Here is a 27,809-nt window from a genome sequence, read left to right on the forward strand (position 1 = left end):
ATTTCTTTGACAAAACCCAAACCGACATCAACTCTCATTGCCATGGACAAAAACGTACTGCAATTTAGTCTACGAAATTATTTCAAAAGAAATGCACCTAACTTTTGCCGTCTTACTAATCATTGGGAATTTTCCAATGTTTCTAAACGCTTACAGTAATCATCAAGATGAGTACGATAGTCCCAGTCCGGAATGGATACGGTATCAGCAAGAAAGACATCATCCAAAGTATGGCAAACAAACAACCCCGTTTGGAATTTCCCTGAAAGATCATCAACACCATCTACTGCAGCAGCAGCAGACTCACCCGAAGCATCATCAGCCAATAAGAAATAACTCAAACGCCAGGCCAGGGGTTATCGTTAAGCAAGAAAAACAACAACATTTCCCCAGTCATTTGGAAACAACATCCAGACATAGTGGTGTCGATAAGAAGGATAGTGGAAATCACTACGAAGAAGCCGAATACGTCGATGAAATCGAAAATAATACAGATGACCCACAACAGAAAACCGAAGAGGAAGCAAATAATGCCAACAGTGAATTGAAATATCCATCGATTCAAGGATTTTTAACCTTCCTCAAATCACTCAAACAAACATGGATTAAAAACTCCCTATTTCGTATTGAGGATAAAATCAAATTTCTTTATAATTTAAAAGACAATTTATTGCGAAATATTGGTAAGTGTAAATCACCAATTTTAAGAACCAAAGCAAAAAAGTCGGTAAAATTGGAAATTCGATACGTCAATTGGAAATAGTTAAAAATGGCATACTTAGTCTTATGCCAGACTATAAAAATTTTCATTAATGTGAAAATGAGTTTATAGCAAGAGGTATGAAGGGGGTGAAACTCGGTACACAACCTTCTGTAATCTGAAATTATTTTTTGTGCTTAAATTCGTAACTCTCAAATCAAGATGGCTGCACGTCATTTCTTTGATTTTACAGGTGCAGGAAAAGTACTAAATAATGCTATATTTGCAATGATAGTTGATACGAAAGGTTATATAGATCTCAAAAATGCTTCCTTCATATTTATTGGAAATATATAAAGGGTGAAATGAAAAAACTGCAACCAACTTCATACTGCTGTCATTTCTAAGCCACTCGTTCGACAGCTGTTTAAATTATTCCAGTCACAGCTCATTATATTGTTTACAAGCGTACAAAAGCATTTTAGTGAGAATTTTCCAGAAAAAAAGTCATTCGTGCGTAGCGTAGTAGCGTAGCCCGAGGTCAAGGAAATGGACGGAAGAAAACAGCAACATCAGCAGAAATGGCTCGAAGGTAAAGAAGCGCCTTGATCGAAACCCGCGTCGCAATGGTCGAAAAATGGCTCGTGAGCTGAACATATCGCAATATTCCATTCGGCAAATATTGAAAAATGAGATGGGGGTAAAGCCATTGAAATTCCAGAAGAACATTGAAAGAGCCGCAACAGAAAGAAAATAGACTCAAAAGAGCTAAAGAGTTGCTTCGCTTGACCGAAAGTGGTGAACTGCCGAATTTGGTTGTCTCTGATGAAAAAACATTCGTTTTCCAGCAGTTTGTAAACAAACAAAATGATCGTGTTTACTTGCCAAAGAGGTCAGCTGAAATGTGCACCTTCGGTTGGCCATCAGAACTCCAGCGTCGGTCATGGTTATGGTGTGGGCTGCCATAATAGCCGATGGTCGCTCTCCGCTCGTATTAATCGACCGTGGACTCAGAATAAATGCCGAATATAATCGCGAAAATATTCTGGAAGGTGTATTAAAGCCTTGGGTACGCAAACATTTTTGCCGCAGACCTTTGACATTCCAACAGGACTTAGCACCATCACGCTCAGCTCGCGCACCCAAGAATGGTTACAAAATGAGGTTCATCGCTTGATTTCCAGCGCACACCAAAATGGCCACTAAAATCTCCGGAAAGCAAGGTTGGCACTAAAAATACTAAAGTGTCGATCACCTCAAGCAAGCGCTTCTCCGGGAATAGGCCAAAATACCGCAGAGCAACATTCGGCCGTTTGAAGACCATAATTCGTGGCAAAGGTGACCAATTCGAACAAATCTAAAGTTATTCTAACATTTGATGCTTTTTCCGATATTTTTTGCTTTCAATCAATAAAATTATGGCATTTGACTTTGTTGCAGTTTTTTTATGTCACCCTGTATACTGATTATTATATAGCTTCCATCCACTTTTGAATTTAAACCATCATTATCATTCACAATTTATAGACCTATAGAGAAGTTTTTTTTAAAAAAAAAAACACATTCAAATCAGAAAATTCAAATAAATATTTATTTGAACTGTTTGTACGGTAATTTATAGTTTGAAAATTATTTCATATAAATGTTGATCACGACTGCGCCTCAAATGATCCATCGTCTTATTGGAAATTTAGCAGAATATTTTGAAGAGTTCGGCCGGGTTCTCACAAATAAATGCTTTAATGTTGTCTCCAATTGAGGCGGGCTCGTTTATATAGAGATGAGACTTAATATAGCTCCACATAGTCTAAAGACGTTACAACACACGATTATGGCGGCCCTTTGCCCCATCCCGAACGTGAAACGCATCGCATACTGGTTAATGCGCAGGAATTCGCAAGATTCCAATTCAATACTATTCTCCTTAAGTCATTATAAGCACAGCTCAAATATTCCATTAACAAATGACCCTCGCCGTACTAATGTAAAAATTTCGAAATATAATGTTCACCGAACTCGCCACTCTATAAGTCCATTGTTACGTTGGCTGGGTGGCATGTGGCAACATCTTGTTGAAACCACATGTTATAAAAGTCAAGCTCTTGCATTTTGACCAAAAAATAGTTGTTTATCATCTCAAGATAGCGTTCACCATTCACTGTTACATTACGAATAGCAGCATCTTTGAAGAAAAACTGTGACTGTTTCTGGATGTTTCGGTAGCTTTGCAATGCTTTTGGCTAATCTTCACTCTAAAATCGACAATTTTGTTATGCGACCAATCATACGTTGTGTTCTTGAGCATGAAATTACTACTAATTTATACTACATTTTGCGATATAACAAAGGAATATTGGGATATCGCACAAAACATTTTAAATTCTTAACTGTTCTGTAACTACGCATATAATTTTTGAAAAACAATTCTACAAACTTGACATCTTTTAAAATTATCATTTGTATTCAATTTTAGAACGACAATTCACGGCATTATGGACAAATTATGGAGACGATGATTATGACGTCGACGAAGACGATGTCAACGAAGGTCGCCGACACAAGCGTCACAAACGAGGTCTGCTGGGTGAATCAACGATTGAATTTCCACCCGAAGCTGCATTGATGAGTATCAATTTTCTTACGTTTGCAGTATTTTTGATTAAATTGGTTTTGGTGAGTTGAGATTTGTTGCGATAATGTCGTCTTTGATTGTTCAATTTGAATTGCTTGTATGTTATCGTTCAATTTCAGCAAGTGGTGAATATAATAAGAACCAAACATGTTACAATCTCATCGTTTGGAATCAACACAAGTAATTTTACTAAAGGATAATTTCGGGCTGATTTCAAGGAAGCTAACAATTATGGAAAGAAGAATGATGTGATCATTAAGACTAAAAGTTAAACCAAACACAACCAGTTAAAAAATTAGAATAATTTTCAGAAATTAAAAGATTATAAATTAAAACTACATGATTGAAAATAAAGATTAAATAACGAGAAAAATTTGTGGATAACCAGTAAATCGATTTAATCAGTTATGATGTCTTATTAATTAAAAACAAGTAAAAAAGCTGTAAGTTCGGCCCGGCCGATCTTTGAATACCCTCCACCATTTGGAACGATTTTGGCAATTTTCAAAAAAAATAAAATCTGTTAAAATCTTAAACAACCGAATGTAACCGTTATATTAGGATCTATGCGATGACGAGGACAATATTCAAATGCGAAACTTGAATAAAAAAATTCGGTGAAAAATTTAGCTAAAATCATAAAACTTCCGAATATAGGGAGGTACCGTTATATTGGGGCTATACGAAGACGTGGACCTGCACAGACAATTTTCTGTCATAGGCTGTAGTATCCATTACAAACTTCAGACACCAAATTTGAAACAATTCCGATAAATAATGTCGTTACAATCATCAAAATACCGAATATCGGGAGGTACCGTTATATGGGGGATATACGAAAACGTGGACCTACACAGACAATCTCCTGTCATATGCTGTAATGTCTATTACGAACTTCAAATACCAAATTTGAAACAATTCCGATGAATAATAACGCTAAGATCGTCAAAGTACCGAATTTCGGGAGTTACCATTATATGGTAGACGTGGACTTGCATAAAAAATGAAGACGTGGACTTGCACACAAAATTGTCTGTCATAAGCTGTAGTACCTATTACGAACTTCAAATACCAAATTTGAATCATAATGTCGCTTAAATCGCCAAAATACTGAATATATGGAGGCTATAACAAAACGTGAATTGATCTAACTCTGATTCTAATCCATACAAAGCCTCAGATTTTCTTGAATATATGTATATGCCAAGGGCTTTTCTGGCGATGCTGTTCTGTGGCAGGTAGAACCTGTGTAACGCTGTGTAACGTTTGAAGACCCAAATTACAATTAACCATCGACTCGATTCGATTATGTGTGTTATTCAATGCTGATTTCCGACATCGATAAACGAACAGTCCAAAAACATCATTAAATCAAATTCATCTTCCATCATCTCATCATGGTAAATACTATTTAATAAATACATTGATTAAGTAAATACTACGATTCATTGTTGAAATCCTCTGGATCGCTCATTCCCTTGGCTGTCCATTTTTCGGTCTGTCCCAGATCCTACAAGAATTTACCAGTTTTCCAATATTTTTCGATATCAAAAAGGGAAAATCGGCAATCGTATTAAAAACTTTTACATGCTTGCAGTTCTTCGTTTGAATAATTGTCGAATCTATCACCATACCTTTTGTTTTAATGCCAATTAAATGTTTCCAAAAATTATTTCTATCATCTACAACTAAAAAGAACTAAATTTCCTTTGAAAGAAATATGTTGCGTCTCATACTAAAGGTAGGTTTTTTGGTTTAACAAACTTAAGACAGTCAACTTTATTTTATTTACACGGCCATGATTCTTTTCAAAATATCTATGCAATTGTTTATTACAGCCAATAATACAATCCCCTTTCAAAGGAACCATGATAACGCAGTTGCAACGATACAAGTCAACAACATTGCAACCGAAAATGATACGACTACAACAAAAATTCCAAGAGAAAAACAATCTTCCAATACATCTTAAAGGTGGAGCAAAAGACAAACTTTTGTATCTTACAACAATGGGTTTGACAGGATGTGGTCTCGTCTATACATTGGTATTTCTAGCTGGATACATCATATTTGATTGATTTGTTATTAGAAAATATTAAGTCTTTTTATTATTTGTAACAATTTTTAGTGATTTGCTTAAAAATGCAATAAATATTTGGTTTAAATGAAACACGCACACAAATTAAAAAATCTAATTAAACTTAATGAAGTACCCTCCCATATTCTCCTGTTCATCACTAGCTTTGTGTTTGAGCATCGATTTTATCGATAACACTCTTTAGACAATCCTTGGTGGATACTTTTTCTAAATTGCACATTTTCGTTAGATCCATTGTGGAAATTTGCTCAATCATCTCCTTGATACGTTCCTGTTTGATAATAGCCTTTACCGATTGTTTGGCAGAGACTTTTTCGACTGGTTTCGTGTTGAGTTTTTCTTGCGAATCATTTTCTATGTGTTTACCCTTTGAACGGAAATGTTGTTCAATGAGACGTCGTATTTTTAATTTCGTAGCTTTCGTTTTACGATTCACCTGTCCCAAAGCTAAATTACGTAACTCTTCGAAATTAATTTCTTTATGTGGTGTATCCGTGTTCTCCTTGGATTGTACAAGGTCTTGTTCTTCGTATGACTCAACAGTCGATACAATTGCATCATTATCATCCTCTAAGCTAACAGCTGAAGAAAGTAAAGTACTTAGCTCGGGATCTATCTTCGAAGATGGTTGGGAAATCTCTTCCTCATTTTGTTCTTCTGTGTTTTCTGTAGTTTCATCCAAAGTTTTAGGTATTTCATCATTTACTAGTTGAATGTCTAGTTCTTCTGTTTTTGTGGCCTCATTATCAACCATTTCCTTCGAAATTATTGCTTCCTCAATATCAATTTCCTTCTCCTGTTTCTCTTCTTCGCTTTTATTAGATTGTTCCATTGACTCTTGTGATATATTATCTGTATTTTGCTCTGACTCTAATTTCTCCTCTTCATTTGTAACTCTATCTGCTTGCTCTGATTTGACATTCACATCTGGCTGCACATTCTCTTTTTGTTGGTGAGTTTTCTTCTTTTTCTTTTTATCTTTGGGTTTTGATACAACATTTTCTTCATCCAAATTATTTAATTTGCCCTCCGAGATTTCTTGGTGTTCACTGGATATTTCCTTACTAACTTCTTTAGGCTTCTTAGTTTTCTTTGTTGGTTTCTCCACACTTTCTTCAGGGGTCTGCTCCGTTATTGATTTCTTTTTTCGCTTTTTACTTTCTTTCTTGGTAACGTCGCTGGGCCCTCTGCCTGGTTTTCTCTTAAGTATGGCCAGACAGGCTTTGGTTTTGATTTTGATAGGCATAATAGAATTATACTGAATTCCAATGTTATTGAAACAATCTACAAATTCCAATGTATCGAAATCTTCTTGCAGTGATGACCATAATTGATTGTTGAATTTATTTTTGGCTTCTACAATTAAATGGGTGTATGCCAGGGATTCATCTTTGGTATAGTTCATTTGTTCCCTTTTACAGTAACTTAAATAGAAAATGTTTTGTTAGTCTTGCAAAACATTCTAAATGAGAAAACGTCTTTACCTCCAATTATCATGAATTTGTAAAAATCTCGACACACCACTTTGTGCTGCCAAATTTGAAATATGCACCGAAACATTTGAGGAACCAGCCTCAAGTAAATTTAAACGGGTCATAGCAGCTCCACCAGGATAATTAGTACCGGATACTATCAGCAGGAACAATGTTACACAAACATTGAGAAGTAAATGTCCACCTGCGCATAAAGATAAAAATCCATGCCATAACGATTTGCCACTATTGGACCAACTGCAAACAAAGAAAATTGTTATAACATGACAATACTAAATAAAATAAAATTGCTACTTACAAACGATGGCATGCTGTTGCTGCCGCTAAATTCAATACCGGGAATACGTAAATTATGAAACGCAACTCTTTATGAGGTAAGATAGAATATATCGCCACAAAACCAATGGCCGCCAACACAATGGGTCTAACTCTTCTTTCCAAAATAAAGCCAATTGGTACAAATAGTAAAGATGCTGCCATTGCTCTTGGCAAAGCTGAATAAAAATACCACAAAAATGGTGAAGTCTACAGAAAAATTAATTTCAAGTTAAGGAAACCATAAGCAGAGGTTAATTTACAAACATTCAAATCATTTGCAGATTCGTTATGTTAAACATGACTCGAATCATGCTAAATAAATTTAAAGATATAATTTTAGTCAATTTTAAAAAGGATACACCCCAATCAGAGCTTTTGTTTAATATGGTATTATACCATAGCACTTCACCCTCTGGCCAGAGCAAACGTTGCCAAAAGAATGAATCCACAGCAATCGAGGTAATAAGTATCACAATGGCAGTTGGGATAGCAATTTTTAAGATTCTGAAAATATGTTAAAACGGCGTAAATATAAAGTGATATTCAAGAGACACACTGGAAACTTATATGAACAAATTTGAACGGGTTTCATATTTTTCCCTATTTTAAATAATCTCAGTTTTTGCTCATAACCATTTCAGTCTATACGCCTGATTTACATTGGGCAATTATAATTGCTTTCTTGCACCTAAAAACCGACTATTGCGACAATTATAATTGTCAAGTGTAAATTTGGACATAACCATGGTATACAGCTTCTCTCTCACCTGGCAATTGTTACTTTCTTAAACAATGAATTGATTAATACCAGCAAACCCAAAAATATTATCAATTCCGAACGGAATATAAGTATGGCAATACCGGAACAAATTATAAATGGTTTGATTTGATCATTTAACCAATAGGCCAAGGCGTAGAGAACTGAAAATATAAAATAGTGATTTACTTTGTGTTTTTTACCTTCGAATAATTCGTACTTACCCAATGGCAGTGCCATAATATTCGGCAACGTTCTAGACATATAGAAAATGAAATGAAATTGTGTTAGCGTTATAAGACTAAACCAAAGGCTAACATCTGAACCATAGATTTTAGTAATGACCCGTTTCAATTTGGTCCATGCACAGGTGACAACAGCTGCCAAGACTAGGCGAACTAAAACAGAGGAAATAAATGAGTTTTGAAAAAGGGAATATTCAAAATTAATATTTTAATTTATAATAAACAAACGTTGTTCTTATAAAAACAACAATAATGACATTAAGCCTGACTATTTTGCAACAACATGAATCTAGAATCTTAAATATACCTCAACTAAATCCCTTATGTATGGTGCATTGCTTCGAATATATTAAATAAAGATGCACAAAAAAAAAACGAAATTAAATCAGTGGTGTATGAAAAAATTAATAGACTACGATATATATTTTTTTTTTTTTTGATCAGCTACTAACGAAATAAAATCTTAATATGAATAGTGAAACATTCTAACGAATAAGCAAAAAAACTCAAAAATTGTGAAAAACGTGATATTTTTTCTATTTTTTTTTTTTTTTTTTTTTTTTGTGACAGCGGAATATGCCACCCATCCAAGAACATAACGTATATTGAAAACAATTAAAACAAATCAGTCGGTCTATTCGACAAATGTGTACCCTTTCCGATTCATACCTGGCCCAAGTCTAATATAAATATATTGACGTCCCAAGTTAAGACTCTACCATTTCCTCCACTTCATATGAGATATATGCATTTTTATACCCTCCACCATAGTATGGAGGGTATATTATGTTTGTCATTTCGTTTGTAACACCTCGAAATATAGATTTTAGACCCCACAAAGTATATGTTCTTGACCAGCATAAAATTCTATGTCGATTTAGCGATGTCCGCCCATCTAACCGTCTGTGGAAATCACTCTAGCTTCCGAACGAAATCGAGTAGGTTGCTAAAATTGTACTCAAATGTATATTATATCTGCAGGACTTTTGGTATTGAAAATATGCCATGTGCGTGGAACACGTTTTGCTATAGCCCCCATATACCGTTAACTCCCGATTTTCGGTATTTTGATAATTTTATCAACATTATTCACCGGAATTGTTTCAAATTTGGTATTTGATGTTCGTAATGGATACTAAGGCAGAAAATTGTCATCATAAACCCCCTATATAACGGTACCTCTCGATATTTAGTATTTTGATGATTTTAGCGACATTATTCACCGGAATTCCTTCAAATTTAGTATTAGAATTTCGTAATGGATACTACAGCCTAAGACAGAAAATTGTCTGTGCAAGTTCACGTTTTGGTATAGCCCCCATATAACAGTACCTCCTTTTACTCGATATTTTGATGATGCAGGTCCGCGTCGTCGTATAGATCCTAATATACCGGCTATATTCGGTATTTTTAAGATATTAACAGAATTTTTAACGGATTTTATTTTTTTTTTTTTTTATTTTTTTGAAAATTGCCAAATTTGTTCCATATGGTGGAAGGTATTCAAAGTTCGACAGTTTTTTTTTGTGAAAAATGTATGCTTCTGTGCGTGACGTACCGGATAGAGTGAAACAACATTTTCCTCCTTTGAATTGATTTTTAAAAATATAGAAATAATGGAAGTTTATAAAAATAGCGAAAATTTGATACTATTGTAGAAGTCGGTCGATTTTGCTCATCACCGAGCTCAATCCAAGTCTGATAGAAATCTTACATTACACAACATTTGGACAAAATCGTCATTATAGACAGACGGACTTTTTCGGAAGTCTTCAAACTGGTTTCGATCAAAGAGGTCTATGGTGAGAAAAACTATTATTTCGATAAGGCAGGTTTTGGACTCAAGAAATATTATACACCGTCCTAAAAAATTACTCATAATTGAGAAACTGATTCAAATTTGCTTCATGGAGAACTAAGACGAAAACTTGTTGGAATATAACGAACTTTTCACTTTCCCATCCTTACAAGGGTTACATTCGGTTTAACTTTGACGGTTAAAACATACTAAAATCAATAAAGCACTTTGACCCACTCTATTCGGTTGTATCATTATCTCTTGTAATAAAAAAACGACATCCAATATTTTTCACCGAACTCCTGTCCATAAATTTGTTTTTTAAACATACAAGTTTGTACATATACCTACCTATGTAAAGAGACCAATATTTGCTGATATGCAATGTTTCAAAAAGCAAAATAAATGGCGACGAGAGTATTGATATAAACAGGGGTCCCAGAAATGTACGCGGCACCACCCCAGGAAATTCATGATGATCATACTGCAATTGGAAAATTATAAACATTTAATTTTCGTCCACACTGACAGGAATTTACAACAAACCTCTGTGAAATTATGACGCAAATACAAAATGTCATGTATGGCCTGAAGATTGAAACTCTCTTCCACCTTGGTAAAGGGGGTGTACACAATGTGTGCGGCAGCTGTTATAAATAGTAACAAATCCATGACGATGATGATGCGGTGTAGTCCAAAAACTCAGATTCCAATGGCAATTCAATTGATTTGCTAAATCCAATCATACACAAATTACATAATTTTTGTTCAATAGATATTCCACAAATTCCGAAATTGTTAGAACAATTTGTCCACCACAAATGTTTTCAGCCGTCCGCCGGAGACAAGTGAAAATGTTTGGTCTGTTCTTCTTCTGTTTTTGCGAGAATGTGTCAGTCCAAAAAAGCTAGCAGAACGCACTCGATGAACGACTAATGTGTCAGACTACGGTGGGAGAATATATACGTACATTAGTTTCTTCTCTTGATTTTTGATAGCGTAGCGTAATAATAATGACACCTATGCGGGTGACCTGTTGACAAGAAAGATCGGCTACAACAAAAATTTTACTTGGCACACAAGAACCGGCAAAACTTGGCGTTGACTTGTGTTTGGTTCCTTATCAGTGGTGTGTACGTGTGTTTTCTGATGCCGCACAAAATTGAGTAGACACTTGTTGACACCAACAACCCACCAGATAAACAATTGTATCCAATAGATATTATAGAAATGCGATCCAACAATACAATACAATTTCTCCTGTGTTCTCCGGCTAAAATTAGATTGCCACCAATCTTCAGGTATCTACGTATCCGAAAGTTGTCATTCCTTAATGTCTACAGTTTCTTTTAAATGCATTATTTCTTCAACTCGACAATGTAATCTCGAAAGTTTTATTTAGTTATTTGTTTTGGTTCTTTGAAACTGCATTTGTTTAAAACAATTTCACAGAGACCTACGCCGATCGGATCACAGCCAGCTGAGCCGAGCCGCCGATAAAATTTCAATGCCGCCGCTGCCGAAAATTTCCTCGGCTCCAATCAGCTAAAATTCAGCCGCCGTTTAAATTCGTAACAATATAACACAGATGGGCATACTGCACTGTATTTTTAATGCACTAATAATTTCACTATCACTGTTCATTTATTGGTAGTGCAATTTTTTATTCCACTACCACTAAAGGTGGTAGTGGAATAAAATTAAACTGCACTAGCACCAGCCATTTAGTGATATTTAAAAAAAAATTGCACTACCACTAAATTTTAGTGGTAGTGAAATTTGAATAGCACTACCACTAAATTTAGTGGTATTTAAAAACAATTGCACTAAATTAGTGGTATTTCATAAAAAAATAGGACTAAATAATGCTATTTAGAAAAGTAATCAAATTTTATGAATATGTACTATATATTCTGGATTGCTGTTAGTGAATAGCGAACAAACTTCATGATAGCTGGTATAATACATATATACATAGTGCTTTTCTTTGGCTCGCAAAAATTTTGTGGTAATGCAAATTTTTTTGAAAAATCACTAAATTTAGTGGTAGTGAAATTTTAATAGCACTAGCTCTAAAATTTAGTGGTAGTGCAATTTTTTTTTAAATATCACTAAATGGTTAGTAGTATTGCAATTTAATTTTTCACTACCACTAACCCTTTAGTGGTGGTGGAATAAAAAATTCCTTCTAAAAGATGGTCATGCTAGAAAACATCTGTTCGATGCAACATTGCGGGGCATAAACAGACTAAAACAGAAGATATAATATGAAAGTATGAGATGACTTTACCTTCTTAATTTACCATGGTTTTTATTATGATAATCAATTTTACTTTTTCCTAAAAAAACTTTGTATGGCTTATTCGTTCAATTTAATATGTGTTTGTTTTGAACAATACGCAAAATTATTTTAAAAACAAGTAAGCAAAGGCTACAGTCGAGCGGGGCCGACCGTTGAATACCCTACAACACTATAATAAACCATACAGTTTATATAGGCGAAATACTCGACCGAATTCCACAAGATATTGTGACCAATAATAAAAGAAACCCATCAGGTTTCGTTCTCTAATTTTCGAATAATAGCAACTTAAACTAATTTGCTCATTTCCAATTTATTGGTAGATGTTGCACGTAAATGGTCTTCCTAGATCTGGAACCAATATTTCCCAAAGACCTATAACCTCTCTGGCAAAAGATTAACATTTATTATTGGTTTTTGACTGAAACGCATCTATATGAGATACAGACATTTGACTATATTCTTCAACGAAATCAGCGTTAACGAAATAGTCGGAAGTGCGTCTTTCCTGTATTTGTGAATTCTCCAAAAAGTCACTGGAATGGACATTTTCATATTTTGTCTACAAAAGTTGGCAAACTATTTCACACATTGAATATTTTTGGATGGCCATCCGAAACTGCTTGGCTTTTGCAATGTGGGGTAACCCCCATTCAAATGTGCGTGAGGATCGGGCGATAATTACGACCTGCCGACAATTTTGCAGTTTTTTGGTCCATTTCAACCCCTAAATATATGGCGATCATCTCCAAAAAGAGTAGGCTTCTATTCTAACCCTCATCTTATCCCCATGCAAAATTTCGTAAGGATCGGGCCATAAATGAGATCTGTATATGATATCCTGATATCCTAACTACTTAGTTTTGTTAGCTGTAGAAATATTACCAAGTGTTTAATTCAAAATGAAAATATGCCAAAAATATGACAAAATTGAAAAAATATGAGAAAATTTTACAAAATCAATATTTTCATCTTTAGAGAGATATTTTTATGCGATTTTTTTAGACGTTTTTTGTTTCCTGCCAAGAGGCCATTCTGAATTAATGAGAACAGTCGAAATCAATTCAGCCGTTCTCGACATATAAGAGATTTATAAATAATAAGATTTTTTTTTCGAGCTTTAGGCCATTTTCGGATTTATTTTATTGATTACAATAATATGTTCCCAATATTTCGCAATTATCAAATTGCATCTTCAGGGGCAATCTATTTTAGAAAACATAATTATTAGTATCACAGCATTTTGTTATGGGCACAATTATTTTCCAAAAAAGAGATTTCTTACATTTACATAAAATTGTCAGATTTACTTAACAGCTAATGTAGTTTTTACTACCATTGTCTGGTGTTATTATTGCACTGATTATTTCTACGTATTGCACGATCTCTTCTTTGTCAAGTGTCGATAACAATAAGCTGCATTATCGGTGTCGCTTTTGTAATTGATCTTTTTGTTTGTTGGTATGTTATTTATATGCAGCATCTCCAATGTTAACCTTCTGTTGTAGTTGTTCTCCGCCTGTAATACTCGTATTTTGTCAAAGTTTGGTATGTGATTGTTAAGTTTACAGTGTTCCGCAAGTGCTGTTTTTTGAATATTGTTTTGGCTCCTTAATTTAATGTCTGATTTATGTCCCGATATTCTAGTTTTTAATTTGTTTTTTGTGGTACCAACATATATTTTTCCACATTTTTCGTCTTTTGTTCCATCACATTCAATGCTATATATTACATTGTGTCTCTCACTTAGCGGAATTCTACTTTTGGTATTAGTAAATAAACTTTTTAGTGTATTGTTTGTCCGTGTTGCTATTTGCAGTTTATCCTTGTCATATAAATCGGAATTTTGGAATCTCTCAGATAATCCAGGAATATAAATCATTGATTTGTAATATTTTTCTTGAGATTTGTCCTTAGATTTCGGTATATTATATTCATTTATTAATTTTTCAATTAATAATTTTGGAAAACAGTTTTTGGACAGTATTTTTCGTATTTTGTTTTTATTAGTTTCGTGGAATTTATGGTCGCTAATATTCAATATTCTGTTTATAAGATTTCTACCTGTGTTAATAATCATTTGTTTTAGATGTTTCGAGTGGAAATTTAATATGCGACTCGATGCCGTCGGTTTTTGATACCAGTTCATTTCTATTTTATTGTCCTTTCTCATTACAAGTGTGTCCAGATATGGGATGGAACCATTATGCTCCTTTTCAATGGTAAATTTAATATTTTTGTTGAAATTATTGAAAGTCGTCAATGTTTCTTGTATTGCATTTTCCCCAACAATCATAAATAAATCGTCTACATACTTTGTTAATATCACAGGTTTCGTCTTAAGTTTTTCCATGCAGGTGTCAAGTAGTTTCTCCATCACTATATCAGCTACAATCGGAGAAGCTGGTGAACCCATAGGTAGTCCTTTCTTTTGTTTGTATATTCTGCCCTCATATTGAAAATATCGATTATCTTTAATACAAAACTTTAGAATACTTAAAAATAAGCTCTTTGACATATTGGTGTATTCCTCAATTTCGTTCCATCTTTTCTCTATTATTTCTAGTCCCAGGTCCACAGGTATACTTGGAAAAAGTGACACAACATCAAATGAGACCATCTGCTCTTCGTCTTTAATCGTCAAGTTTTTAATCTTATCTCTAAATTGCATCGAGTCCCTTACATTGTATTTGGAGTTTTTGGTCAGATTTTTTAGAATATTTACCACATATTTGCATAATTGTATTGAAGGTGAGTTAACCGATGAGCATATAGGTCTCAAGGGGAAATTTTCTTTATGAATTTTGGGTAGTCCGTATAGTCTTGGTGCTATAGCCACGTCAGTTTTCAGACATTTTTTCTCTGCCGTCGATATTATATTGTTTTTAAACAATTCTTCCACGAGTTCATTGTTTTTCTTGGACAAGTTAGATGTGGGGTCTTTAATTAATCGTTGGTAAGTCATCATGTCACCTAATATCTCATTCATTCTTTGTTGATAATCATCTTTATACATTGCTACTGTCACATTACCCTTATCCGCATTTAAAATTAAAACCATTTCTCAATATAAGAGATCTTTCAAGCATATCTTCTTTGATAGACATATATATTGCAAATATTTTGCTATATATCCGATTTGTTGGATAATAACATCAATGTAAAGGTCAGAAGTAACCTTGTTATGGCTTTGTGATTTCGCCGGGATTTAAAATATTCGCGGTTTAATGAAAAATTTTGATTTTTTTTCAACACAAAAGATATGGTCTATTTTACCCGCTAGATATTATCCGATGACCACCCAAATTAGTAGGCTTCTTCCCCACCCTAAACTCTATCTACATGCGAAATTTCGCGTCGATTGGTCTATAATTGCGACCTGTATAGCTACAGCAAAATCTGACATTTTTTCAGTATTTGGTCCATTTCAATCCCTAAACATTTGGCGATCAATCGAGGTGTTACATAATTTTTGGCCCAATCAAACTTATAATACCCCAACACATAGTGTTGTAGGGTATAAAAAGTAAAATTCAAATTATTATTTAAATGCATAAAAGAAAAGTATGTCTTTAATTAAATAAAAAAAAGGTTCCCATCTCTGATTTCTGTGTATACAATGGATTTATAATTATAAATTTTGACAATGAGATGTTGTGAAATGAAGTACATAAAAAGCTTTATATTGGTAGGTAAATTATAATGGAAAAGGACGTCACGACTTTAGTGCGTCTTTGTAATCCCTTTATGAAATGTCACAAAATTTGCCTAGCCATGATTTCAAGCTTATGTACTTACACCCATGGTACAATGAAATAAAGGTAACCTCATTTCAAACTAGCATTCCCAGCTCCGCATTTTCTGTAATTTAACTAGTCAAATTTCAATGCATATAAACAATTCCAATCTCTGGCTTTGTGTGTATACAATGGATTCATGATTTTGACAATGAGATGTTGTCAAATGTATAAATTTGAAAAAAATTGTTACACCTTAAGTTTAATTGCTTACACCTTAAGTTTAAAAGTTTGAAAAAATTGTAAACGTATAATTGTATGACTTTACCTTCTTAAATTTACCATGGGCCATGGAACAGGTGGAGGGACAATGAACTGTCAAACCAATTTTGGAATTGGAAAACGCGTATTATAATAACCTCCGATTGACATCGTATAAGAAAACTTATAAAAACCACTAACATTGGAAAAAACATTTTAAATTTTTTGACATATCAATGCTCCCAAGCGTTGAAGCATTTATTCTATATTCTCCTACCATGGCTGCTATCTTGTAATAATTGTACCACACTTTATATATAATAAATGCCATACATTTTAACTGTCAAGACCATTTCGTATATGCCAAATATATTATTCAGTGGATTTCATCCGTCGCATTTGCAATCATATTGAATGTTGAAATCCACACAAAAATTCTCATATAGTACCATGGTACAATGAAATAAAGGTAACCCCATTTCAACTCTGCATTTTCTGTAATTTACCTCGTTAAATTCCAATGCATAAAAAACAGTTCCCATCTCTGATCTGTGTGTATACAATGAATCATGGCTAAAGTGACCATTTATATTTTTCGTCAGAGCGGGACGCCTGCGGAATTTTGTAAAAAAAATATGCATTTAAAAACAAATTTTATTCAAAAACGGAGAGAATACGTATAAATCTAATTTATGAAATTAATCTTATGTCTAAGTATTTGTTTTATATTTGTCAGCAGAGCAAATTAGTTTTAAAATATCGGGTCTAGTTTTCAAGTAGGAATGGAGCTGATTACATTGTTTGTTGATGTTAGTCTTAGTAATTAAAATAGCTTTTAAAACTGTCACACTTAACTGCGTTTTTTCAATTGTCCATATTTTATTCATTCCATATTTTATTCGACAGGTGCGTTACTTCCAGGCATACATAAAACATACTCAATAATTGTGCGAAAGTTTGTGCAGTTGAGATTATTAGCACGGAAGTGTTTAAACAGCTCCACCCAACGGTCTTCAGTAGCAACATTCTCATCGTTCCAGCTTTTGATTTTTTCAACTGTGACGTAACTGGAAATAAGCGAAAACTCATCGAACACCTCCGTATCTTGGCTACTGCTAAGAAATCTTTGTGTGATCAGCAAATCCGTCACATTCTGTACGTCTTCCCAAGTAGGGACTTTTCTCAAATTTGACCATTCAAATACTGCTAGTTGTGCATTGAACTGGCACCACTGTCCCAAGTATTCTTTACTTGTCTTATAAAAATCCGCTGCCGCAGTTTTCACATTCTGCTCATCAACAGCAACGTCAGTTTTTTGTAATTTTACCAGTAGATTGCGGACGGAATGAGGAAGGAAAATCGAATTCTCTTTAAGTTCTAAGTTATCTCGGAGACGATTAATTTCATTCGCAGACTCTATTGCGGACACGTTTTGTCCCTCGATTTTCAACACGGCTTGATAAAAAATCGCTGTCTGTGCGTGCAAAAAATATAACCACAATTCAGAGCTGGGATTTTCGAAAAACGTTTTTCAAATAGTAGGGCATTTATCTATGCTCAGAAAATAGGTTTTCAAAGGCTGAAACATTTTTATATTCTCTCAAGCGCCGGCATTAAAGCAAGCCACCTTGTTTTACTGTAGCCCAACAGTTTCTGATACTCTGTGTCGGTGGAATCACAGAACTCTTTTAGAACTTCTACCCGAATGCTGTAGATGTAGAAGAATGAATAAATTTTCACAATGATGCATTCGAAGTCAACAGGGAGACAATCTGCGGCTGTTTTGATAGCATTATGAATTATATGGGCTCCACACCCAATCCCAATGAGCTGCCTTCCGACGGATAGGTTCAATTTCGCGTAAACATTATTTATCCCTTTTCTATTCTTTCCTCCGAAATTGCAGTTGGTATTGTCTGCACAAAATGCCACAAATTTCATTGCAAGATAATACTTCTTTCAAATAATCCACAATTATATCAGATGATTCGCCTGGTTGCTTTTGAAACTCTAAAATCCTGACTCACGCCTTCGTATGGTACAAAATAGCGAACTAAAACAGGGAATAATTTTATTGAGCCATGATTGGAAGCATCGGTTAATAAAGATATGCAGTGGGCTTCGTGAAGGTGTTCTTTCAATTCGTCCATCGCCATAGGTGCCAGCACATTTACAACTATAGCTTGTGATTTTGTACGGGCACATCTAAATTTTTGCTCAAAACATGTTTGTATTAGATTTGAAGCACAGTCATTCGAACGAAAACTGTGGTTTTCTTGCACTGTGTGGTACGCCCACGCACCCTCCGCTGCAGCTATATCCAAGTCTTTGGAAGTCGCCAAATTTGTTCTTTTAAAAAAAGAAAGCATTGACGAGCTTGAAGCGGCAGCTTGATCAGAAAGCTTGTGTTTTTCCGATTTTAATTTCTTCTCAATATCACTGGCACCACCATGTCCAACACTAAAATCAGTACGACATTTTTCACACGTAACGTCTGATTCACCACTTCTTTGTTTTATAAATTGATACTTATTTTGCAAAGAAATGTTAAAAGTAAACTTGCGTTTCGGCATTATTGTAATGTTACAATCACTAACATTGAAAATAAATTGTTTGACTTTGCTCGCCTTCTCCGACTACGCGATCAAAAGATACCAGAACAATTTAGAGCGTCTATGCTTAGGGTACTGACAGAGCGACAGAAACTTTTTCTGTTTTTATAAGCATTTTTAATTTGGTGATTTCCCTTGTTATGCTGGAGTTAATGTCAACGCTGTCGACGACGCCGAAAAAGTTCAAACAGATTGAACTTTTTCGGCGTCGAATTTCTTACGGCGTTAAGATTAACTGCTCTCATAAAATTTCATACGATTCAATTTATTTGACATTTGACGCCGTCGACGACGTCGACATTAACTCCAGCATTAGCATTACAAAATCTTTCGAGTTAATTTTAATGTTAATGTTGCTTGAAAAAAAACTATGCAAATAAATTTTCACGGGGAAAAAAATAACTCATGTATTTTTCATCAATATCAATATCCAGTATTTTCGAAAGCGGGACATTTTTGCTCTCGTTGGGGACAGCGGGACAGATAACCTCAAGGCGGGACTGTCCCGCCCAAAGCGGGACGTATGGTCACGTTAATCATGGCAGAAGAACACAGGTAAATGCATCAACGCTTGGGAGCATTGATATGTCAAAAAAATTTAATTGTTTTTTCAAATATACGTAGATTGTTAGATGTTTTCTTATACGACATCATTCGGAGGTTATTATAATTCGCGATGCGTCTACTTATATTCTTTTACCATGCAATGGATTTATGAATAAAAATTTTGACAATAAGATGTCAAATGTATCAATTTAAAAAAAAAAAAAAACATTGTAAACATATGATTACATGACTTTACCTTCTACCATGTACAATACTAAAAATTTCAACTTTTTATGGATTGGTTAAAACTAATGATAAAGTATCCAATTAGCCATCCTTCTTTTTATAACCAGTATATCTGGTTTGTTAAATTATAAAATGTTACCAATTTAAAATTTAATGTAATAAAGGTGTATTATAAGATTTCACAAATCGATGTTAAAATATTTTTTTGCTGGAAGGTGTTCTCATTGCCATGAATATAAGATTTCATTTAAGTATCACCAACTTCATATGACCACGCGTTGCCGACACATATCATTAGTTGTGTTAAATGAACACAGCGCGCTCAAATTTGTGGCCAATTACAGCTATTGGCTAATAGATGCCGCTCCAAACAGAATACGTTAAACGTTTAAATTACAATGAAGAAACACTACAGTACGTTTACATATTAATGGGTTAACCCAGATAAAAATTGTTATATCCATTACGCAAATAAACTCTCTTAATAAATCCTCAAATCCACTCGACTCTATAAATCCTTTTTAACAAGGTTAATCCTGCAAAGGGTTGTAACATAATTCAATCTCAATCGGAGGATAAATGCGACCTGTACTTTGTTTACAAAAACAGACATAATGCGATTCTATCAAGATCATCAAAAGGAACTATGGATCTATTTAATTTCCTTTGCATGTTACAAACAAATGCACAAAGACACCTGGGACACATACAGGGTGAGATGAAAAAACTGCAACCAACTATAAGCCACTCGTCCGTCAGCTGCCAAAATTATGAATATTAATTAAATTTGAATAAATCTTTTGTGTCCCTCGCGTGATACTGGAAGCGTAGCCTTATGTCAAGGAAGTAGATGGAAGAAAACAGCAACATCAGCAGAAATGGTTCGAAAAGTAAAGAAGCCACTTGATCGAAACCCGCGTCGCAGTGGCTGAAAAATGGCTTGTGAGCTGAACTTATCGCCATATTGAAATTCCAAAAAGTGCAAGTACTTACACCGCAACAGAAAGAAAATAGACTTAACAGAACTAAAGAGTTGCTTCGCTTGGCCGAAAGTGGTCAACTGCCGATTTTGGTATTCTCCTATGAGAAAACATTCGTGTTTACTTGCCAAAGAGGTCAGCTGAAAATGTGTACATTCGGAAATCAAGCGCCGGCCATGGTGATGGTGTGGGCCGCATATTATCGAGAAAATATTCTGGAGGGTGTATTAAAGCCTTGGACAAGCAAACATTTTGGCCGCAGACCTTGGACATTCCAACAGGACTCAGCACGCGCCACCCAAGAATGGTTACAAAATGGCCACCAAAATCTCCGGATACCAATCCGTTGGGCTATTGTGTCTGGAGTATTTTGGAAAGCACGCTGGCACAAAAAAATACCAAAATGTCGATCACCTCAAGCAAGCGTCTCGCCGGGAATGGGCCAAAATACCTCAGAGCAACATTTGGGCAGCGTGTGACGGCTTCATTGGCCGTTTGAAGGCCATAATTCGTGCCAATGGTAACCAATTCCAACAAATCTAAACTTATTCTGAAATTTGATGCTATATCCGACATTTTTTGCTTTCATTCAATAAAATTAAAAAAAAATGTAAAAATTATGGCGTTTGACTTTGTTGCAGTATAGGCCTTGCATTGTATTGTGATTTCAATCTTTAAAATTCGAACCTAATAATTTTATAGTTACAGGTTCAGGACTAAAATTTTATCCAATTTATTTTTTACAACATTCCAAAAAAAAAAAAAAAAAATTAAAGCTGTTTCAGTTTTATATATAAAATCGCTTTAATTTTAATTTCCTCCCCTAGATTCCTCCTCATTGCAATCGCATATAGTCTCGGTGAGAGTAGCGAATTACACCAATTCCTATTTGTTTCCAAAAATAACGCAACTCCAAATAAGAAAAAAAAGCGCATGCAAGATACATTTTCTCAATTTTGTTAAATTATTTCGAGCGTTATGCAACATTTAACGGCCATATTATGTGTGGTGAACATCAAATTTTTTGTTATTCTGGATTTTTAATGAAAATGAGCACATGTCGCAAAACTTATTATTTCTCATAGACTGTGAAATATTTAAACAAGTCAAAAATGCTCGAACGCACAGCAACAACGCTAATAATAACAGCAATGGGCAGCAACGGAGGCAGCAGGAGAATTAAATCAACTCCCAAAATGATCAAAATGCAAATGAAGGAACGAAGGAACACCACCGGCACAAGATGTCTGCCATGCCACAATGCCCCAGCAAAGTCTATGGCACATGAAGAATCTCTGCAAAAAGAAGAAAAAAAAAACGCTTCAACGTGGTGATGACAAAAATAAGCAGCAACAAAAACATTTAGAAGCTGTTGGCGTTTATCATATACTTTTGCACAATGGGATAAAGTTTTGTATGTGTTTTCTTCCGGTAACACACATAAAGTTATACAAAGTGGTTTAGTGCTGTAAAAAGTATTCTGTGATATTTCTTGTTTCCCTGTTTAAACTTTGAGGATTTTTCAAAGATTTTTTTTATTTTAATTTTTAAATGAATTTAGAACTACGGGGCCCATTGTGCATTTGTCATCATACACCAATGAGAATATTCACCAACAACATCATTCCTCAAATCAAATGCCAAGCAAAAAATAACAAAACAAATGAACAAATCGCAATAGTTGGGCGTTACAGTTGGCTTAACGCAGCCAAATTACAGATAATAACTCAAAATTCATAGAGAAGATGCAGAAGATGCACAACATTCCCCCTGAGATATTATTGTTGGCAGGGAAGGGTGGCAAATGATCGAGTGTTGTAATAAGAAGACCTTTCTTGGCAAATTTCTCTTTTTGTTTAGCAAGGCTATAATGGCAATTATTCACAAAAAAAAATGTTTATAAATAAATTTGAATAATATGTATTTAAATTACATTTATACATGTATTTCGACATATTTATTGTTGAGCAATTTAAGGTTTATACTTATTTTGTTTGACTATAATTTAATTCTGATAAAGTTTTCATTATATATTATGTTAAAATGGCATGCAACAAGTTGTTAACCATGTTGGATATTTTTCTATGTTTTAAAAGCTTTTGGAAATATGATCGAATCTTCCCACATAGTCCCATGTCTATTTGAATGAAAATCGTTTCAGGTCCATAGAACGGACAGCAATATAACCATGTCCGTCTCTCTGTTTGGTTGGCCCAAACTTTGCATATCATTAAACTTATATCGAACTTGAAGAGGTTTCTGGTACCTCCGCCAAGTTTATGGGAAATCACATTTTCGATAAATTTCATATTCATATCAGGCATTTTGATGACAGATAAAATTATTGAAAATTGTGACCCTTTGTGGGATATATATCATCCTCACAACAGACCTTGTGTTAGCAAAAATTTTTGGATGTGTTAAAATTAAAGAGAGTTGGATGCTTATTTCGATTTTTTCCTTAGCGTTTTGTTTTTTAAAATATTGAATCCTATGTGGGGGAGGTTCCAGAAGAAATGGTCCGATCTCTACCATCTTTATAACATACCTTGTATTGATAGAAATATTGAGAAGTACGAATGCTGAATGCATTTTATGAGCTTCATTGATATTCAAATTTTTAAGCCTTTGTGGGGATGTACTAAAGGAGTGGGCCGATATATCCCATCTTCTCAACCGAAGCGGGTATTCCATCTTCGCACCAGACCTTGGGTTTATAAAAATATTGAGATGTGTAAGAGTTATTATAATTATTAAAAATTTTGAACTGTTAGGAGGGAGGTACTTGATGGAGTGGCTGAGGATATAATAAAAACTCACTGTATAGTATATCTCCCTAAAAAGGAACCACAAATTCAGATATATGCAGCTGAAACCCATTTTTCTGTTATCTGCACACTTTTTTAGAAGCCTCAGAAGTAGAAATTAACCTCTTTCAACAGTATACTATAAAAAATCTAAAGAAAGGGAACTCTATGAGTTTATTATTACAACAGTCCGAAGTGAAAATATAAATATGTCTGAGTGAAAAATATTGATAGTACCCATGGTATAATTATTACAGGTAACAGCAAGTCCCAGCTGATTTGACTCTATAGTAATATAGTGTCAAATCCGATATGACGTTTTGTGATTTAATTCCATTTCTTGATATACAATACAATAAATATACCCTTTTTGGAATAAAATTTCACTGCAGGGCAATGTGAACATATTTTTTGCCTAATAATAGAAAAAATCGCCGTTGTACGTAATAAAACGCCAAATGCGATGGTTCGGAGACTTTTTTGCGGTTAAGGAACAGCGACACCACGTTAGGTAATATATTCGTATATTTCATGTTTCCTAAAATTGCAAAATGTAGAATACTTTATGTATGTATGCTGCTTGGCTTCAACTTGAAAGAGATGATGCCTTTTCCGCGATTTTCTAGCGATTGCTTGAAGTGTGGAGAGATTAGGACCAACAGCTGACAACAATACATTCAGGGGAATGATTAAAATTAAATATTTTAAGAAGTATTCTTTTGCATATTCAATTTAATAATCCAAATTTTAAAATTGTATATTTTTATACCCTCCACCATTTTATGGAGATACTCATGTCAGACCCAATAAAGTATATACATTCTTGATCAGCATAAAATTCTAAGTCGTTTTAGCGATGTCCCTCTGTCTGTTGTTTCGAACGAATTGAGATAGAAGGCAAAAATTTTGGATATGGATACTACAGCTTAGAACCGAAAATTGTCTGTGCAGGTCCACGTCTTCGTATAGCCCCCATATAACGGTACTTCCCGATATTCGATATTTTCATGATTATAGCGACTTTATTTACCGGAATTATTTCAAATTTTGTATTTGAAATTCGTAATGGATACTACAGCCAGAAAATTGTCTGTGCAGGCTTATGACAAAAGTTGCGTATGCAGGTCCACGTCGTCGTATAGACCCTAATATACGGTTTCATTCGGTATTTTTAAGATTTTAACAGAATTTTTAATAGATTTTAATTTTTTGAAATTGCCAAATTTATACCAAATGGTGGAGGGTATTCAAAGTTCGGCCCGCTCGAACTTACAGCTTTTTTACTTGTTGAAATAAAAATAATTTATTGAAAATTAATTATTTTGTTAACTTTTTTGGACACATAACTCTGACACTTGTATTACTTAATTTGTATGTGGTTGTTGTTACGATTGTTGTACAACAACACTTGCTGTTACCTATATTTTCCTACCATGGATAGTACCATTCAATGGTACAATGAAATCAAGGTAGGGCAGAACTACCATATGATTTTATTTTATTATTTTTTTGGCCTAACATGTGAAATTTATTTATGCTTGCGTTTGAATTATTTTCAATTTAGGAAAGCTTTTTAGAAAATATTCAAATTCAGCAAATCAACGTATGTAAGATTTTTTTTTAATTTTTTGTACAAAGGTTTCTCAACTTAAAGGAAACTAGAAAAATGCAACTCTGTAACGGAGACTTTTACATATGCAACAATTGATTTTGTTTTACCCCCCATCTTAAAAAGGAGGGTATATTAAATTTGTCATTTCGTTTGTAACATCCACAAATATTTGTCGTAGACCCCATAAAGTATAAATATTCATGATCAGCATAAAATTCTAAGTCGATTTAACGATGTCCGTCCGTCTGCTTGTCTGTTGAAATCACGATACAGCCTACATTATTTGACGTAGAGCCTCAAAATTTGGCAGAACAATTTGTATTATGTCTAGGATGGTTGGTATAACAAATGACATATATGGGTCCACTTTTTGATATAGCCGCCATATAACGGTACCTCCCGATATTCGGTATTTTGATGATTTTACCGACATTATTAAAGTACTACAGATTGTTATAGAAAATTGTCACTGAAGGCCACGACTTCGTATAGCCCTCATAGAACTGTACCTACCGATATTCGGTTTTTTGATGATGTTACCGACATTGTTCACCGGAATTGTTTCAAATTTGGTATTTAAAGTTCGTAACGGATACTACAGCCTGTGATAGAAAATTGTCGGTGCAGGTCCACGTATCTGTATAGCCCCCATATAACGGTACCTCCCGATATTCGGTATTTTGTTGATTTTAGGCACATTATTCACCGGAATTGTTCAAATTTTGTATTTGAAGTTCGTCATGGATGCTGCAGCTTATGACAGAAAATTGTCTCTGCAGGTCCACGTTTTGGTATAGCCCCCAAATAATGCTACCTCCCTATATTCGGCATTTTGGCGATTTTAGTTACATTATTCACCGATTTTTTCAAGTTTCGCATTTGCATATTATGATAAATGTTGCAAATGCAGGTCACGTCTTCGTGTAGACCCTAATATAACGGCTACATTCGGTATTTTTAAGATATTAAGAGCATTTTTAACGTTTTTTTTTTTAATATTGCCAAATTCGTTCCAAATGGTGTTTATGTTTAATTTTTTTTTTTAAATTCTTGTGTTCGGAAAACCCGCGAAACAAGAATGGAATTTCCGGGTTATTCTATCGGGTTAAATCTAAAATTGTTGGACAATACAGTTTTATCACAAAGTTGTACTATTTGCTACCCATTTACGTCGAAAACTTATTCAAAACTATGCACAAATTGTGTATATGTTTTGACAGAATAAGGGCACGCTGCTACATAATAAGAACTCAAAATACCAAAATGTGACAAAATTAACTGGGAATTACGACTAAAATGGACGATTTTTTATACCAATGCTTTTAATGAATTTTCAGAGCTCTACATTTAAGGTAAAAAAGTCTGACCTAAGAACCCTAATCTCTTTTGGTGTTTTGGTCTACAAACCGAGTGCTATCAAATTCACTTAAAGTTTCCACAACCCTGATTTGCTATTGAACGGTAAAATTATAAGAACATTTTGTTAAAAATAAAAAAGGTGTTTTATAAATCAAAAGTGGCGATATATTTTATGGTGCATATTAAATTTTTTTTTTTCTGAGACTTCTGATGAAAAAATTACGCATTAAAAGATAGAACTTGAAATTGTAAAAACTAACACAAAAAATTAAATTTTAATAATTTTTTTTATTCGAAAGATCAATACTTGACATTAACATTTGAAAATGAATTCGGGCATATGGGCACCGCGGATGTTCTTGACGAAGTGCATTCTGGATGTCCAATTTTTGGCCACTTTTTCGAGCGCTGCTATATGGGCACCGCGGATTTTCTTGACGAAGTGCATTTTGGACGTCCAATTTTTGGCCACTTTTTCGAGCACTGCTGGCCGCACCATACGGTGCCTTTTTCTAGATGTAATGGAGTCTGTAGGGTCTCTTGTGGATTGGTCTCACTCCATATGCGGCAATTTTGCTTATTAACAAACTCGTTAAGCCAAAAATGGTCCTCATCGCTGCGATAAAACAACGGGTCATTTGCCAACTGCTCTAGAGCCCAATCGGCGAAAGAACGACGCATATCTCATGATGATTTGTCAGAGTATACTGAAACAAATAAAAAAAAGTTTCATCAAAATTTAATTGTTTGTGTTACTTTTTACAATTGAAAGTTCTATCTAGCTTAAAAAAACACCCTGTACAAATTTCGACCGTAAAGGGAGTTTATAACCATATTTATTAAAAAGGACCAAGAAGAACCCTTGATTTAATATGTTCCTGCCAAAATTAATTTGTAGGCCACTGGTGTATATTTTCAACGCAATCCTCTTATAAACCCTACCTTTGATTTCCATTGAAATTGTACAAATAGCTTTTTAATTTTTCTAAAAATCATCATTGTATTTGCCATAAAATTTATTCATACTCTGTTACATAAACACAATTACATCTTCTACATTTTTCTCGATTACAAAGCAAACGGTGGCAAATTTCACCATCATTATCCTTGGAATATTGTAACCAACAAAAACCACTTCAGTTCTAAGGCACATAGCTTTCCAACAACCATCTTCATTGCCGTTTTTTTTGTGGTGGTAACGTCGTCTTATTCACCTTTACGGATGGCAGCAATTTCCTATCCAAATGTAAATGTGACATTTGACATTGAGAAGACGATAGCTAGGGGTGGTGTTGATGGTGTTGGG

General features: G+C 34.3%; 2 protein-coding genes across 2 annotated transcripts; one reads left to right on the forward strand and one right to left on the reverse strand.

Moving 5' to 3' along the window:
* Positions 1 to 24: 24 nt before the first annotated feature.
* LOC105262549 (uncharacterized) lies at positions 25 to 3,725 on the forward strand. Its single transcript, XM_011297932.3, has 3 exons — positions 25 to 683; positions 3,174 to 3,373; positions 3,452 to 3,725. The coding sequence occupies exons 1-3, from the start codon at positions 92 to 94 to the stop codon at positions 3,530 to 3,532; spliced, it is 873 nt and encodes a 290-aa protein (XP_011296234.2). The 5' UTR covers positions 25 to 91; the 3' UTR covers positions 3,533 to 3,725.
* Positions 3,726 to 5,206: 1,481 nt separating this feature from the next.
* LOC101900007 (probable Dol-P-Man:Man(7)GlcNAc(2)-PP-Dol alpha-1,6-mannosyltransferase) lies at positions 5,207 to 11,508 on the reverse strand. The gene is made up of 8 exons (XM_011297927.3): positions 10,588 to 11,508; positions 10,393 to 10,525; positions 8,223 to 8,396; positions 8,009 to 8,162; positions 7,601 to 7,745; positions 7,222 to 7,448; positions 6,915 to 7,160; positions 5,207 to 6,854 (listed from the first exon to the last, which is right to left on the reverse strand). Exons 1-8 carry the CDS (start codon positions 10,711 to 10,713, stop codon positions 5,570 to 5,572), a joined length of 2,490 nt encoding a protein of 829 aa, XP_011296229.1. The 5' UTR covers positions 10,714 to 11,508; the 3' UTR covers positions 5,207 to 5,569.
* Between the last annotated feature and the right edge of the window lie 16,301 nt (positions 11,509 to 27,809).

Source organism: Musca domestica, unplaced genomic scaffold, assembly GCF_030504385.1.
Source record: "Musca domestica strain aabys unplaced genomic scaffold, Musca_domestica.polishedcontigs.V.1.1 42, whole genome shotgun sequence".
Taxonomy (NCBI): Eukaryota; Metazoa; Arthropoda; class Insecta; order Diptera; family Muscidae; genus Musca; species Musca domestica.